The 16,024-nt window shown below is 44.0% G+C and overlaps 1 protein-coding gene across 9 annotated transcripts in view; it reads left to right on the plus strand.

Annotated features, from left to right (window-relative positions):
* STAU2 (staufen double-stranded RNA binding protein 2) overlaps positions 1-16,024 on the plus strand; it is a 281,072-nt gene that overhangs the window by 39,984 nt on the left and 225,064 nt on the right. For all 9 annotated transcript variants that reach the window (XM_055125674.1, XM_055125671.1, XM_055125672.1 and 6 more), the window contains one exon: positions 8,991-9,150. In XM_055125674.1, the coding sequence (XP_054981649.1) occupies positions 8,991-9,150 (160 nt within the window). The remainder of the gene's footprint in view (positions 1-8,990; positions 9,151-16,024) is intronic.

The raw sequence follows: 16,024 nt of genomic DNA on the forward strand, positions 1-16,024 counted from the left end.
AGTAATTAATTAATATTTTTGTTTTTGGGCCACACCTGGTGATGCTCTGGGGTTACTTTCTCGCTCTGCACTCAGGAATCACTCCTGGCAGTGCTTGGGGGACCCTTGTGGTGTGCTGGAGATCGAACCCGGGTCTGCTGCATGCAAGGCAAACACCGTCCCCCCTGTACTATGCCCTGGCCCCTATCTCTCCTTGAATAATTAATTTCGACTACTCTGAGATTGCTCTTTTGAGTTTGAGGAAAGCAGTCTCTTCTAGTGTGGTGTAAAGGAATCCTGACTATAAACTTTTGTTAGGGCTCTTCTGACTGTGCTCAGGGGTCACTCCTGGCTGTGCTGGGAGATGACGTGATGCTTAGGATGGAATCTGGGCTTCTGACATGCAAAATATGTGATCCAGCCTCTTGAGCTGTCTCTATCTTGATTATCAATTTTTGTTTTTAAATTGAACCACCGTGAGCTACAGTTACAAAACTTTCAGATTGTCAATTTTTATTTCTTGTGTCTTTCTTATTTTGGTTTTGGGTCCACACCTGACAGTGCTCAGGACTTACTCCTGGCTCTGTGCTCCGGGATCACTCCCGGTGGTGGTGCTCAGGGGACCCTATATAGTGGCGGGGATAGAGCCTGGGTCGTAGCTTCCAAGGCAAGTATCCTACCCACTGTGCTGTCTCTCTGGCTCAGATTTGTGTATTCTCAAAAACGGTTACTGATAGTATCTTGTTATCTACATAATTTCTTAGTAGTAGCATATGAAACTTGGTCGAACTCCCGAGTATTTCCTATGCAACAGACATGGTTCCCATTCTGGCGACTGTTCTGTGTTGTTACCCTGCGGGTATCCTGGATGTGAGTCTGTCTTTAGATAGACACTTAGCAAATATTCTAGTCTGTAACTTCTCTATTTTTTAACAAGGTCTCTTGAAAAGCGTTCTTGTTCATTTGATGCATTCTGATTTATTCATTAGCTCTTTTGTAGACTGTGCTTTTGCTATGATGGCTGAGAAATACTTGTCTCATCAAAGGTTATATAATTTTAATTTTGCATTTTCGTCTGGGTGTTTTATAGTTGCATGTTTTTTATTTCAATATAATTGCTATTTTGAGCTAAGTCTCTTTCGGGGGAGGGTTTTGGGTCATATTTAGCTGTGCTCAGAACTTACCGCTGGCTCTGCTCAGGGATCACTTTTGGTGGTATTTGGGGTGCCGTATGTGGTGCTAGGATTCGAGCCATTGCTGACCTCATATAAGGCAAGCACCTTGGCCTCTGTACTATCCTCTGGTCCTGAACATTTATTTTATTTTATTTTTTTTTTGCTTTTTGGGTCACACCTGGCGATGCACAGGGGTTACTCCTGGCTTTGCACTCAGGAATTACCCCTGCCCGTGCTCAGGGGACCATATGGGATGCTGGGATTTGAACCCGGGTCGGCCGCGTGCAAGGCAAACGCCCTACCCGCTGTGCTATCTCTCCAGCCCCTGAACATTTATTTTTAAAAGTATTTATTTACATTTTTTTGAGGGTTCAAGCAGTCACTCCTGGGGTGCTCAGGGGACCATATGTAAAACTGGGAATTAAGCTGGGCTTGGTTGGACACATGGCAAGTACTTGAACTGCCCCTAATTTTTGTAAAGGGTACATGTAAATGATACATGTAAATGGTGCAACTTTTTTATTGTTGGGGGCACACCCAGTGTTTCTCAGAGCTTACTCCTGGCTCTGTGCTCCGGAATCTCTCCTGGTGGTGCTTGGCGAACTATATGTGGTACAGGGATCGAGCCCAGTTTGACTGTGCAGGGCAAGTTCCTTGCTTTCCATATTCTCTCTCCAATTGGAAACTTTTATTAATTATATTGCATATTGAAGTGATTATCCTTCCCCCTCTGCATTGCCTTTGCACCTTTGTCTAAATATTTACTCGCTGATTTTTTCCTATTCTGTTGATCTGTTATCTTCATGCAAATATGTTGTTTTAAGAACTATAGCATTTTAAGTTGTTGGTTTTTTTATATGAGTGGTGCCACAATGGAACTCAGGGTCTCACTCAATGTGAATCATGTTCTCTACCACTAAGTTACATGTCTGGCTATATATATGACTATGATTTTTAAAATCTGATGGTATTAATCCTCTAGTTTTTTCCCTTTCAGAACTTTCTGACTATTCTGTGTCTTTTGCCTGTGTCTTTTGCATTTTCAGATGACTTGTTCATTTTATCAAATGCCCTGCTTGCATTCTCTTATTTGTTTTTGGGCCACACCCAACGAAACTCAGGGGCTCTGCCTAGATTGGTGTCCAGGATTATTCTTAGTGGTACCTGGTGTGTTCTCCTTACCTCCTGCCTGTTCTTGATGATTCTTGTGCTTATAAATTGTTATGTCGGTTTTTGAATGGGCACAGTAAATTTCTGATTTTTTGGGGTCTGTTTTTCTTTTTGGGGCCACATCCATTAGTGTTCAGGACTTACTCTTGAATCTGTACTCAGAGATCACTCCTGGTTGGGATTGAAGACTGTGGTGCTGGGTTCAAACTGGGGTCAGCCACTGGCTGTATGCACAACAGAAAATTGTGATTCTTCTGTTTCTCTCTGCAGTTTTGTTAGCTTTGCTTCACACATTTTGAAATTTGTGTTATTGACTAAAGATGTAGAATTGCCGTGTCTTCTTGAGTAACCATTCCCTTTGTCTGTATGAAGTGGTCTTTGCTAAAAACATCTTTACGTTGGAGTCTGTTTTGATATTTATAGTCAGTCTAACTTTTCATTAATTTTGTCATTTTTTTTTCTTGAAGTACTTTTATTATAGGTGATGTGTAGTTGAATTTTGCCTATTTATCCAGTTTGACAAACTTTCTTTCAACTGAGTTTGTACTATTTTGTTTTTACTATTTATACATTGTACTATTTGTTTTCATTTTCTCAACCATCATCCATATTTTTTTTTTTTTTGCCTTTTTGGGTCACACCCGGCGATGCACAGGGGTCACTCCTGGCTCATGCACTCAGGAATTACCCCTGGCGGTGCTCAGGGGACCATATGGGATGCTGGGATTCGAACCCAGGTCGGCTGCGTGCAAGGCAAACGCCCTACCCGCTGTGCTATCACTCCAGCCCCCATCACCCGTATTGTTAACCCTATTTTACGAGTTAAAAAAGTTAAGGAAATAAAGATTTCCCAAATGTTGAACATAATAAAATTTAATTAGTATTCCATTCAAGAAGATCTTCTTTCTCTGGTCATCTGTCATGGAGCACTAGGTTTGTTTATCTTGGCAGCTGTCAATAGGACTGAGATGATAAAGTGCAAATACCTTCTAAGTTACTCTGTGTTCTTAGGGTAAATGTGAATGGAATTTCTGAATCATAAAGTATATCTAGTTTTTATAGTTTGAGAAACCTTCATACTTTTTCTAAAGGTGGCAACTTTATAATCCCATACTTCATCTGTGGTTTATGAAGGTTTTGGTCTTTTGATTTGGTCTTTGTGATATAGGTCACTCTGTGGGGTGACACTGTGATTTAATTTGCGCTTCCCTGATCATAAGGTATGATGGGGCTGAGTGATAATAGTACAGTGGGCTATGGGGTGGGTGCTTGGCTTGACCTGAGTTCGATCCCTGGCACACTGTAAGGTCCCCCAAACATGGTTAGAGGTGATCCTTGAGTGCAGAGCCAGGAGTAAGCCCTGAGCACCACCGGGCCTGACCTAAAGATAAAAAAAAAAAAAAAAGGTGTGATGAACACTTTTTCATGTGACTGTTGGCTGTGGATATGCTCTTTTTAGACATAAACTGCCCATTTTTTCTTTTTTTTTTTTTTTTGTTGTTGTTGTTGAGTCACATGAGCTTTTTAAAAAGGACTTTATTTTTGTTTTAATTTTTAAAAAGGACTTGCACCTCACAGTGCTTGGGTCAGTGTGGCCTCAAGCTGTGCTTTCGGGGCCAGTGGCGTGACAGGGCAGTGCTGGCGCGGGGTGAAGCATGTGGCTCCAGGATTGAACCCGGGCCAGGCTCCACCACATCAGCTACCACCCAGGTGCTGAACTTGTTTTTTTTTCTTTTTGGGTCACACCCGGCGATGCACAGGGGTTACTCCTGGCTCCTGCACTTAGGAATTACTCCTGGCAGTTCTCAGGGGACCATATAGGATGCTAGGAATCGAACCCGGGTTGGCTGTGTACAAGGTAAATGCCCTACCCGCTGAGCTGTCGCTCCAGTGCCAGGCACTGAACTTTATGTTTTTATTTTTTGGGTCATACTCAGCAATGCTCGGGGTTACTCTTGACTCTGTCCCCAGGAATGACTTGAGAGTGCTCGGGGGACCTCTGGGATGCTGGGGATAGATCCCAGATCTGCTTAGCCTTATTTACTATACCGTTGTTCCAGCCCTTATGTGTTTTTGTTTGTTTGTTTCAGTTTGGGGCACAAATGGTGGCGCAAGGTTTATTCCTGGCTCAGTGTTCAGTCCTGACCATGATCAGGGACCTCATGGCGTCCTGGGATTGAACCTGAGTTGGTTGCCTGCAAGGAAAGTGCCCTGTCCTCCCGCCCTCTATCTCTCAGGCCCACTCATGTCTTTTTGTTGTTGTTGTTTGTTTTTGGATTTTTTTTTTGGGCTTTTTGGGTCACACCCGGCGATGCACAGGGGTCACTCCTGGCTCTGCACTCAGGAATTACCCCTGGTAGTGCTCAGGGGACCATATGGGATGCTGGGAATAGAACCCGGGTTGGCCGCATGCAAGGCAAACGCCCTCCCCGCTGTGCTATCGCTCCAGCCCCATGTTGTTGTTGTTTTTTAAAAGTATCTTGTATAGGAATCCATGTTGGATGCTTGATTTGCAAATATCTTCTCCTATTCAATAGATGTCTTTTTTGTTTGAATGATAGTTTCTTTTGCCATGCACGAGCTTTTTCATTTGCTATAGCCCAGTGATGTATTTTCACTTGCTACTAGGGACAGCTCTTCAAAGACCTCCGAGAAACCATTGTTGTGAAGTATATTGCCCATGTTTTTCTTTTGTCTTTTATGACTTTAGGTTATGCCTCTAAGTCTCTGATTTATTTTGAATTAATTTTTGCGTATAGTTGAAAGTAGTCTAATTATTCTTTTGTTTGTTTGTTTGTTTTTTGGGTCACACATGGCGATGCTCAGGGGTCACTCCTGGCTCTGCACTCAAGAATTACTCCTGGCAGTGCTGGGGGACGATATGGGATGTTGGGGATCGAACCTGGGTGGGCTGTGTGCAAGGCAAGCGCCCTACCCGCTGTGCTATCACTCCAGTTTCCTAGTTATTCTTTTTTTTTGGCTGCTGGGCCACATCTGGCAGTGCTGGAAGTTGCTCCTGGTGCTGGAGGTGGAACCGGGATTGGCTGTGTGCGAGGCAAGCACCTTAACCCCGGCACTGTCACTTCAGTTCGAATTTCATTTTTTTATTTTAATTTTTAAATATTTTTTTGCTTTTGGGTCGCACCGGGAATGCTCAGGGGTTAGCCTTGGCTCTGCACTCAGGAATCACTCCTGGCAGTGCTCGGGAAACCATATGGGATGCCGGGCCCCGAACCTGGGTTGGCCGTGTGCAGGGGAAATGCCCTACCCACTGTACTCTCGCTCTTGCCCCTTAATTTTAATTTTTATGGAATTGCTATGGATTACAAGGTTACCAAGATATTTATGATTGGGCTTTGGGCATATGCTGTTGTCATGGCAATCCCTTTACAAGTGTCCACTACCCTCCACCCATGACCCAGTTTTTCCCATCCTACAGCAGACTCTGTGGCACACATTCTTTTGCATGTGGCAGTTCAGTTTTCTGAGCACCGTTTATGGAAGAGACTTGCTTGTCTCTGTATGGTGCCTTTGCCATAAAAGTCCTTGTGTGGGGGCTGGTTTCAGCATTCTCAATTCTCCCCCATTGATCTTTGTTTTTACTTTTATTCCAGTAGCATATTATTTTGGTTACTTACAGGCTTGTTGTATAGTTTGTTTTAAGAAAGTGTGACACTGCTATTCTTGAAAAAATTACTTTAAAACAAGGTAAATAAAATACATTTTACATATTTATTGATTAAATGTCATTTAGACTGAATCAGAGTCAAAAATTGATCAGTTCTAGTTATATTTATATTTTGAATTTCAAATGATTGTAAATATTTTCCAGTTCTGTATTTAAAAAAAAATAGAAACTCAGTGTTAAGGGAAATGCATCGAAGGCTGGGATACTCTGTGGGAGCCCCAGATTCAGCCCTTGGTGCTGCATTGTCCCCTGAGCACTGACAGGATTGACTCCAAGTCCTGAGCTGGCAGATCCATGAGTACCCCCATGTGTAGTGCCCCCCTCTAACTTCCCCAAACTGAGAAAGTCTGAAGGAATGCTGACAGAATGGCTTTGGGCAGTTGTATATATTTTAGATGTACTAATTTGAAAATGCAAGAAAGTTTAGATTTACTAACTTGAAAACTCAAGGATTTCCTTGGACAACTTGGAAAAAAAATTCAGCTTTTTTGATTTTCCACTCTTGAATATTTTCAAATCTGTGTAAGGTAAAGACATTTTTCTTTATAACTACAGTACTATTGTCACTCAAATAATTTAATTTAACTGAATATATTATTTAATACAGTCCGTAGTCAAATCCCCATATTCTCTAAATACCCTTTATAGTCATTTTTTTGTCTCAATATGAGTCCACCCAGGATCATATTTGTATTTTTTTTGGGGGGGGCATTATACCCAGCGATGCTCAGGAGTTAGTCCTGGCTCTGCACTCAGGAATGTTTTTTTGTGTGTCGCACCCAGTGATGCTCAGAGGTTACTCCTGGCTCTGGTGGTGCTCAGGGGACCATATGGGATGCCGGGATCAACCCGGGTTGGCTGTGTGCCAGGAAAACGCCCTACCCTCTGCACTGTCCGTCTGGCCCCACACTTGTATTTTACTTTATCTTTTTTTTTTTTTTTTTTGCCTTTTGGGTCACACCTGGCGATGCACAGGGGTTACTCCTGGCTCTGCACTCAGGAATTACTCCTGGTGGTGCTCAGGGGACCATATGGGATGCTGGGAATCGAACACGCCCTCTCCGCTGTGCTATCACTCTAGCCCCAATTTCACTTTATCTTTTTATGTGTGTTCTTTTATGGTAACAGATCCCATCCCTGATTCTGTAGTTTTGTTTATTTTCCCTTTTATAACTGACAGTTTGAAGAGTTTAGATGAGTTGATTTCTAAAATATTTCTTAATTTACAGCTTTGTGATTGTTACTGGTGATGAGAGTCACATTAACATTTTCAGCCAAGGCCACTAGATACTTCTTGTTGGACCATATCAGGAGGCATATGATATCAGTTTGTCTGATTATTAACTTGTTAAAAGTATTTTCTCTATGATCTCTTCCTGCAAGGATACATTTATTTGCTGGCAGTTAATAAGTCCATTTGTGTTATTACTTTAGGAATACAAAGTAATAAGCTAAATGTGGAGTAGGATGGTGGATTATGTATCAGGTAACGTGATCCTCAGTTTTTTTTTTTTTTTTTGATCCTCAGTTTTAAAGTCAAATGGCATTGTGCTCCAACTATGGTGTGACAAGTTCCATATAGACTAAATATACAAGGGAATGGTGTATTTGAAATGCAGCAGTGAATTGCTCTTTAAAGTGAAATTTATTGTTTATATCTAATATCCCGTCATGTTAGGATGGGAGCAGTCAGTTGTTTCAGGTCTAGTGTGGATGGCAGTAAAGCAGTTGGATTTGAGCTTTGGAAATAGAGTGTTGGTAGTAATCAGTTTGCAGGTGAGTAAGTCTAAGCCAGAAACGGGAAGAAACTGGACCAGTGCCTGGTCATCAGTGACAGGAAATATCTGTGAGGTTAAATGGTCCCAAATTCTCTCATTTGGTGACTGGTTAAATGTTTGTGATGGAATGAGAGCTTCCTAGGACATATTATTATTGACTTTCCTATTTATTTTTTTTCCCTTTTTGGGTCACACCCGGTGATGCACAGGGGTTACTCCTGGCTCTGCACTCAGGAATTACCCCTGGCGGTGCTCAGGGGACCATATGGGATGCTGAGATTCGAACCCGGGCTGGCCACATGCAAGGCCACAGCCCTACCCGCTGTGCTATCGCGCCAGCCCCGACTTTCCTATTTCATCGACTAGTTTTTTCCTAAATAAAAACTTGAAGGAGTTAGATTTTGTAAAAGTATCACAAGAAGTAGAGCCTTTTGGATTCTCTTAATGTTTTTTTTTTGTGTGTGTGTGCTAATTAAACTTTTTACAATATGATTCTGTTTAGCGGTATGATTTCTTCTTGATTTACTCTACTCAAAATTTACACATGCAGGTTTTTCTTTCTGTTTTTTGCCACACCTAGTTGTCCTCAGAGCTTACTCCTGACTCAGGGATCCCTCCCTGTGGGGCTTGGGGGCTCAAGTGTACCCTGGGGATTGAGCCCAGACCTTCTGTGTGCAAGACAAGCACCTTTCCCACTGTGCGAAGGCTCCAGCTTCCACAGAGAGCTTTTTTTTTTTTTTTGCTTTTTTTGGGCCACACCCAGTGATGCACATGGGTTACTCCTGGCTCTGCACTTCGAAATTACTCCTGTTGGTGCTCGGAGGACCATATGGGATGCTGGGGATTGAACCCGGGTCAACCGCGTGCAAAGCAAATGCCCTACCTGCTGTACTCTAGCTCCAGCCCCCACATAGAGCTTTTAAGATTGTTTAATTGTTGGATGAGACAGAGTTGGGGAAAATCTTTCATTTAATGAATTTTAATAAATTTAATAAATTTAATAAATTAAAGAATTTAAATTAAAATAAATAAATTAAAGAATTTGATAAAATTCCTTAATTTGGATGAATCAGATTTTTGTTGCAAATGATGTTTGAGGTAATCCCTAGCGCTAAAAAAATTGAATTTGTGATTTGTTTTCTGTGAGCTGGATCATTTTATTTCTTCAAAAACCGAGTATTTTCTTTGTGTGTTTTGCAGATGTTCTCAGTGCAGCTGAGTCTCGGCGAGCAGGCCTGGGAGTCGGAAGGGAGCAGCATCAAGAAGGCGCAGCAGGCCGCCGCCAGGAAAGCGCTGACGGAGTCCACACTGCCCAAGCCGCTGCAGAAACCACCCAAAAGCAATGTCAACAATAACCCAGGTACAGTCCTTACTGCAGCCAGACTGGCCTGTTCCGCATCCGCTGTGCTCTTTCCCTTCTAGCAGACCAGCTGCACCGTCAGCTGGCATGAACACACACAGACACACAGAGACACACACACACACACACACACACATACACACACACACACACACACCCAGAGAAGGTGCCTGTAACCATTCTTCAGACTTGGCATTAGGAATTGCAATTGCTCCACTGTCAACTGGCATGAACACGAACACACACACACACACACACACACACACACACACAGAGAACACACACAACACACCCAGAGAAGGTGCCTGTAACCATTCTTCAGACTTGGCATTAGGAAATGCAATTGCTGCACCGTCAGCTGGCATGAACATGAACACACACACACACACACACACACACACACACCGGAGAAGATGCCTGTAACCATTCTTCAGACTTGGCATTAGGAAATGCAGTTGCTGCACCGTCAACTGGCATGAACACGAACACACACACACACAGAGAACACCCCCCCCCGAAGGTGCCTGTAACCGTTCTTCAGACTTGGCATTAGGAAATGCAATTACATGTGCATTGGCAGAACGGCATTACAGAAAACCAGAGGAATATGCTTGAAGTTTCCTCAGAGAAAATACCAGTCTCCTCTTTAAAACAAAGATGATACCGTTCCATCTTTAAGAGTAATGATGGAAATAGGTGTTTGAAAAAATTTAGGGTTGATAAATAAACAACTAGTTCTAGTGTTTTTCTTACTATGCCTGTTGGTATAGGAGTTGTTGATACTTAATTCTTATCTAGTTGATTATGAAATGCAAACCAAGAAGCACCGTGTGTGTGTAATATGCTGCTAAGCAAATGTGTATTCTAATGTGTTGTAAAATCCAGTTTATTGATTTATTATTGGTTTGCAGTTCTGTGAGGTTGGAAGACGTTGGAAGTAGGTTGGGCAGAGAGTGTCACAGTTCTGTTGGGAGGATTCTCACCACACACCCCCCTGAAGCTCAGCCCGCCTTCCCCTCCCTCTAGCAACACCATCCTTCCCCACAGACTCAGTCCTTGCCGTTTCTCTTCTTTAGTGTGCTTTGGTTATGTATGTGCCACATCTGGATGAAGCCATCGGGTCATTGTCTTTCCCTTCCTCACTTTTTTCATCATCCTGGTGCGAGCTCCAGCCGTTTTGTCAGTCACCTGGATTTATTAATTAATAAATTCTTTCATTCTTTCAACAAATACTCACTGCATGTCTATTAGTTCCTAGGGACTTTCTAACTTCTTTCAAAACTGTTTTCTCAAGTCTTATTACAGTAATAGGGTGCTTGAAAGTTATTGGTGACATCTTTCCTTTGCTTAGTACATAATAGGAATTATCAGTGCTATTATGCACAGCAGCATATATATATATTTAGCCATTTTATATTTATCATCAATACAGATATCTCCTAGCATACCTACAAATCACCGTCAACTTTGTAGCTATAAATAACTGAGTATCACTTTTTGTCTTATTTTGAAGTCTGGGTCCAGCCCTTAGCCACTGAACACAGAGGTACTTAGCTTTGCCTGAAACATCTCATAGCTTGAGATGGTATTTTCAGTGTGTCCCGGGGGACTGGAGATAGTACAGCAGGTTTGCTTGTGACTCTGCGGGCCGTGACCCTGGTTTGACTACATGGGGCCCCTGAGACTGCGAAGGGTTACTCCTGAGCACAGAGCCAAGAATCGTCCTGAGCGCAGCTGTGTGTGGCCTGAACACCCGCTTCCCTGCCCCCCAGCTTGTTCTGTCCCACGTGTCTGTTCTGTGCGTGTAGAGCGGTGTCTGCACGCGGTGCTGCGTGTAGTTCTGGAGTGGGCAGATGGTTTACTCAAGAGCTGGACCCTGGCTGGAGAGATCGTCCAGCAGGTAAGGAGCGCATCTTCCTCGCGGCTGACGGGATTCTGTCCCTGGCCGCTGTGCGTGTCCCCCGAGCCCCACCACGAGTGATCCGGAGCACTGCTGGGTGTGGCCCCCAAGTCAAAAACAAAGGCTGTTTTAATGATAAAATCCCAATTCAAACCTTTCCTCCTGGTTTCTTCTTTCCTGCCTGTCTTCTGTGTTCCTCCACAAAGGTTCGTTTCTAGCATTTCTCTGAAGACAAGTGTCGGTCTCAGGCATGAGGCGTGCTCTCTATTCTTGAGCTGCATCCCTGGCCCCAAGGTATCATTTTTTTTTCTTATTTTCTTTGGAGCCTTCTCAGTGTTGGGGGAAGGGGCACGGTGGGTGGGGGGCGTCAGACACTGGACGACTCTTGGAGGCTTTGTGTTGCGCATGTAGTGTCTGGGATGGAACCTGGGGCTCTGCATTCCAGCCACTGCCCCAGGACCTGGGCTGTTTCCCTGGATTCCAGTTTTTTTCTTTTTGTTTTCCTTTTCCTCATTTCAACTGAATACTCCCCTCCCCTCCCTCGCCTTTGGTTGCCCCCGGGGGTGTTTGGGAATCATTCCTGGCAGGACTCTGGGCACCAGATGCAGTGCTGTGGATCTGGATCGAATTAAGGTCAGCTGCGTGTAAAGTGAGCACTGCCCGCGGTGCTATCTCCCTGGGCCCTGAACTGTGTACCTTTCGTATCAGTTTAATGCAGCATAGAACTTAAAGTGACTTAAATTATTTCCAGTTTTTTTTGGGTTTGTTTTTGGGCCACTGTTCGCTGGGGATGTAGCTCGGTGGTAAAACACCTGCCCTGAATGTTTCATCCCTGTCGTATCCTCTTCCCAGAAAATTGTAGATTGCCCACTAGTGTTGAAGACATATTTAGAAAATATTTAGTCACTTTATGAGAAGAGTAAAACATAAAAGTACTCTGGGATCCAGTTATTTCACTGGTATGTTGGCACCAAAGGGAGATGAGTGTGTTTGTTGACTAAAACACCATTCATAATGTTCAGATGGCTTTATATTTAATATATAAAATTATATATTGAAAACAACCCCCAGCCTCTTGACTGTACATTCATTTAATAGAGTACTTTTCAGCAACAAATAAAATGAAAATACTAATATATTCAAGAAAGCCACTGAGGGAAAGAGGACAGAATAATGCATATTTAGATTTAAAGAATAGAGAAAACTAACGTACGAAGGTGGATACCAGGAAAAGGTAGGAAGTGCCTGAAGGGTGATGGAAATGCCTCCAGGCCTCACCTGGTGATGCTCGGGGACTTGTGCTGGGAATCGCACCCGGGCTGTGTGTGCCCACGGCTGCCTCCTGGCTCCAGTGGGTCTGGAGTTTTCACCTCTGCCTTTGGGCCACGCTCAGTGGTGTTCAAGCTTCCTCTAGGCTCTTCACGCAGGGATGCTCCTAGAAGTGTTTCGGGGCCGTTTGAGTTGCCAGGGATCAAACCAGGGTTGGCTGTGTGCAAGGCCTAACCCGCTTGCTGTTCTCTCTCTCTCTCTCTCTCTCTCTCTCTCTCTCTCTCTCTCTCTCTCTCTCTCTCTCCCCCTTCCTTCCTTCCTCTCTCTCTCCCTTCCTTCCTCTCTCCCTCTCTTCATTTTTTCCCTCCTTCTCTCCTCTCCCTCTCCCTCTCTCCCTCTCTCCCCTTCTCTCTGGCCCTGAAATGCTTCTATTTTGAGATGGATGGTGGTCACATGACTTCCTTGTTTTTTCCTTTTCTAGTCACACTCGGCGATGCTCAGGTGTTACTACTGGCCCTGTACTCAGGAATTACTTGAGCAGTGCTGGAAGCCATATAGGATGTGGGGGATTGAACTCAGGTCGCCTTTGTGCAAGGCAAACACCCTATATCACTCGGGTCCCACATGATTTTTTATATGTATAGTAATTCTTCAAGCTTTCTGTGTAAACTTTATGCATTTCACTTTATCATTCCTTTCAAAATACCATAAAAAAAGAAAGAAGAAAGAAGAACTGAAAGAAATGGAGGGACAGAGGATCTTGAATTTTTTTTTTCTTTCTCTTTTTATTGTTCTTATATGCTCAAGGCTTGCTTCTGGCTCTGCGCTCAGGGATCACTTTTGGTGAGGCTCAGGGGAACACCCCGAAGTCAGGTCTGCAGTGTACAAGGCAGGCTCTTGGCTGGACTGTCGCTCGGGCCCTGAAATCATGTTGTCCTTGAGGTTCATTATTTTGCCTCGAGTGTTTGTATTTAATTAGTGACGCACACTCATTATTCCAATTCACTGTTTACTATGGAAACTTTCCTTGGCCATTTTTATCTTTTTCTCCCTTGCTTGAATACTTTGCCAAAACTTCACTGTCTCTCTTATGTTATGTTTTAAAGGATCTGATTTTTTCATTGATTTCTTACTGATTTTCTGTATTATGGGATTTCAGGGTTCAGCTTCACCCTTCATGCGTGTGACCGTGTGACCGTCACCAGCCTTCTAGGGTTGCATGCTCCCCACCGCCAGAGACCGTTTCCCGCCTTCCTCCCCGCTCCGCTCTGGGACCACCATAGCGCTCGCCTATTCTTCTCTTTTTTTTTTCCTCCCTCATTTTGTTTGTGTTATTATATTCCACGTATGAACGAAACCGTCCTATACTGTCTTATTTCACTTATCCTTCTCACTTCAGAATTCATCTATTTTCTCCTGAGTGGTCGTTTCAACTTTTTAACCAGCAGGGTAGTATTCTGTTCAGTACATACGCCGAAAGTTTTTCCCAGTCACGGGTGTTTAGGTCGATTTCCTGCTCGGGCAAGTGTGAGCGCTGCTGTTGTGAATAGAGAGATGCAGCTATCTGTAGGAATGGGTGTTGCATATCTTTTGGGTAAAATCCTCAGAGAATGTTCTGAGTCATACAGCATTTCTGTTTTCATTTTTCATTATTTTATGGTCTTTTACTCAAGATTGATTTTCTTTTATTGTATGGAAGCAATTTGATTTAATGTCCTGTCCCTCGGGACTTGGTCAGCGTGGATAGCCGGGAGAGGGTGCACGAGTGAAAAGGCGACAGACACAAGAAGAAAGAGACAGACACAGACAGACACAGAGGAAAAAGACGGACACAAGAAGAATGGGAGCAAGCTTCAGTTTTATTTCTCCTGAGCTAGTCTTTCATAATTGATTATACGAGGAAGTGGCCAGAATGGGAGAATAGCAAAGAATGCAAACGTTTAACGAAACTGGATGTGGGCCCCGATGGCAGTTTTACCCTGGGCATTGTTCTGCAACCTTCAGAAGGTACTTTGATATTTTCCCCAAGAAGCGATTGTTCCTTAGTTACAGGTCAGTTTGTACTGACATTTTGGTTCCCAGGCGTTGATTCCTCGTGGTTCCCAGGCATTGGCTCCTGGCAATTTAATATAGTTCCTATGTGTTCATTCTTTTTTATCTTTAAAAAAAAATTTGTGCCACACCTGGCTGTGCTCAGGGCTTATTCCTGGCATTTCTTGGGGACCCTCTGGGATGCTAGGGATTTAACCCGGATTACTTGCTTGCTATGCAAGCATCCTACGTGCTGCATTATTGCTCTGGCCCTTTTATTTGTTTATCTTGCTTTTGTTTCTTTGGTCAGTGGAATTGGGTCTCTAAATCTCTGGCATTGAGGTCCTTGAGGACATCATCTGTGTTTTCTTCCATGTACTTGATGGTTTCAGGTCTGGTATCCAAATCTTTATTCCATTTTGAGTTAATTTTTATGTCTAGAGTTAAATAGTGATGAAGATACATCTTTTTTGCATGTGCCTGTTCAAATTTCCCAGATCCATTTGTTGAAGAGACTTTTCTTTCGCCGCTGACTTAGCTCCTTTGCCGAAGATTACGAGTCTGTACATGTATGAATTTATATCTGGATATCTGGAGTCTCTCTTCTGTCCCATTAGTCTGTGTGCCTGGCTTACTCCAATTCCATACTATTTTAGTTTTTATGGTCTTTTTTTCAGAAAGGCATGGAGTGTGATACATCCATTGCTTTCCCTTAGAATTCTTAGGCTGTTTGGAATCTTTTTAAATTCCGTATTAAATGTAGAACTGTTTATTCTGTTTCCTTGAGACATGCTCTTGGTATTTTGTGGCGATTGCATTGACTGTAGATTGTTTTAGGTAAGACAGTTATGCAAATACGGGTCTCTTTTTCAGATCCATGGGTCCCCTGCCGGCGCCTTTCCATTTATCTGTGTCTGATAGTTCACAAACTCTTTATCCTCTGGCCTCCCGCATCCATGGTAGGGGTTGAGCCTCACACATGCTGGCCAAGTGCTCCGTTGCTGAGCTTCTTTGAGGAATTCCATTTTGTTTCTGCAGGGATTGCCTGAAGAATTTTCCGCTTACATCTGGGTTAGCCTCTGTTTGCCTGTGCTGGAGTTTTTTTTGCTTTTATGGCCATGACAAGTAGGGGAAGATGACGCTGATGAGGTGAAGCATCCTCCGGCTGGCGCAGTGTTGCCGGGGTCTGGTGGGAGAGTTCGTGCCTCTCTCCCTGCCCCGAGCCGTTGGTATCTGCCAGAGTCTGCTTTTCCCTAGCCACCTCTTTCAAGCCAGCGCACGCTCGGATGCAGAGTGCCAGAGACTGCACAGCTGTCGGACTGGGGATCCAGGGGCAGAAGCGTGGGGCAGGGAGGGGGTTGAGTGGGCCACCGCGTGCCTGCATGGCAAGGGCTCTAGGACGGAGCCACCTTCCCAGACCCTGTCCTCAGGGCTCCAGTGTGTAAGCCTGTGCCCGGCCCTTTGAGCTCTCTCTCTGGCCTGCCTTCCTCCTCCCCCTCCTCCGCCGCCTCCTCCTCCTCCTTCTCTTTCCCTTCCTCCCCCTCCTTCTCCTCTTTCTCCTCTTCCCCCTCTTCCTCCTCTCCCTCTTCCTCCCCTCCCTCTTCCTCCCCCCTCTCCCTCTCCTTCCCTTCCTTTTCTCTCCGTTGTCATTGTCTTCGTCATCTTCATCTTTTG

The sequence above is a fragment of the Sorex araneus genome, chromosome 2 (assembly GCF_027595985.1).
Source record: "Sorex araneus isolate mSorAra2 chromosome 2, mSorAra2.pri, whole genome shotgun sequence".
Taxonomy (NCBI): domain Eukaryota; kingdom Metazoa; phylum Chordata; class Mammalia; order Eulipotyphla; family Soricidae; genus Sorex; species Sorex araneus.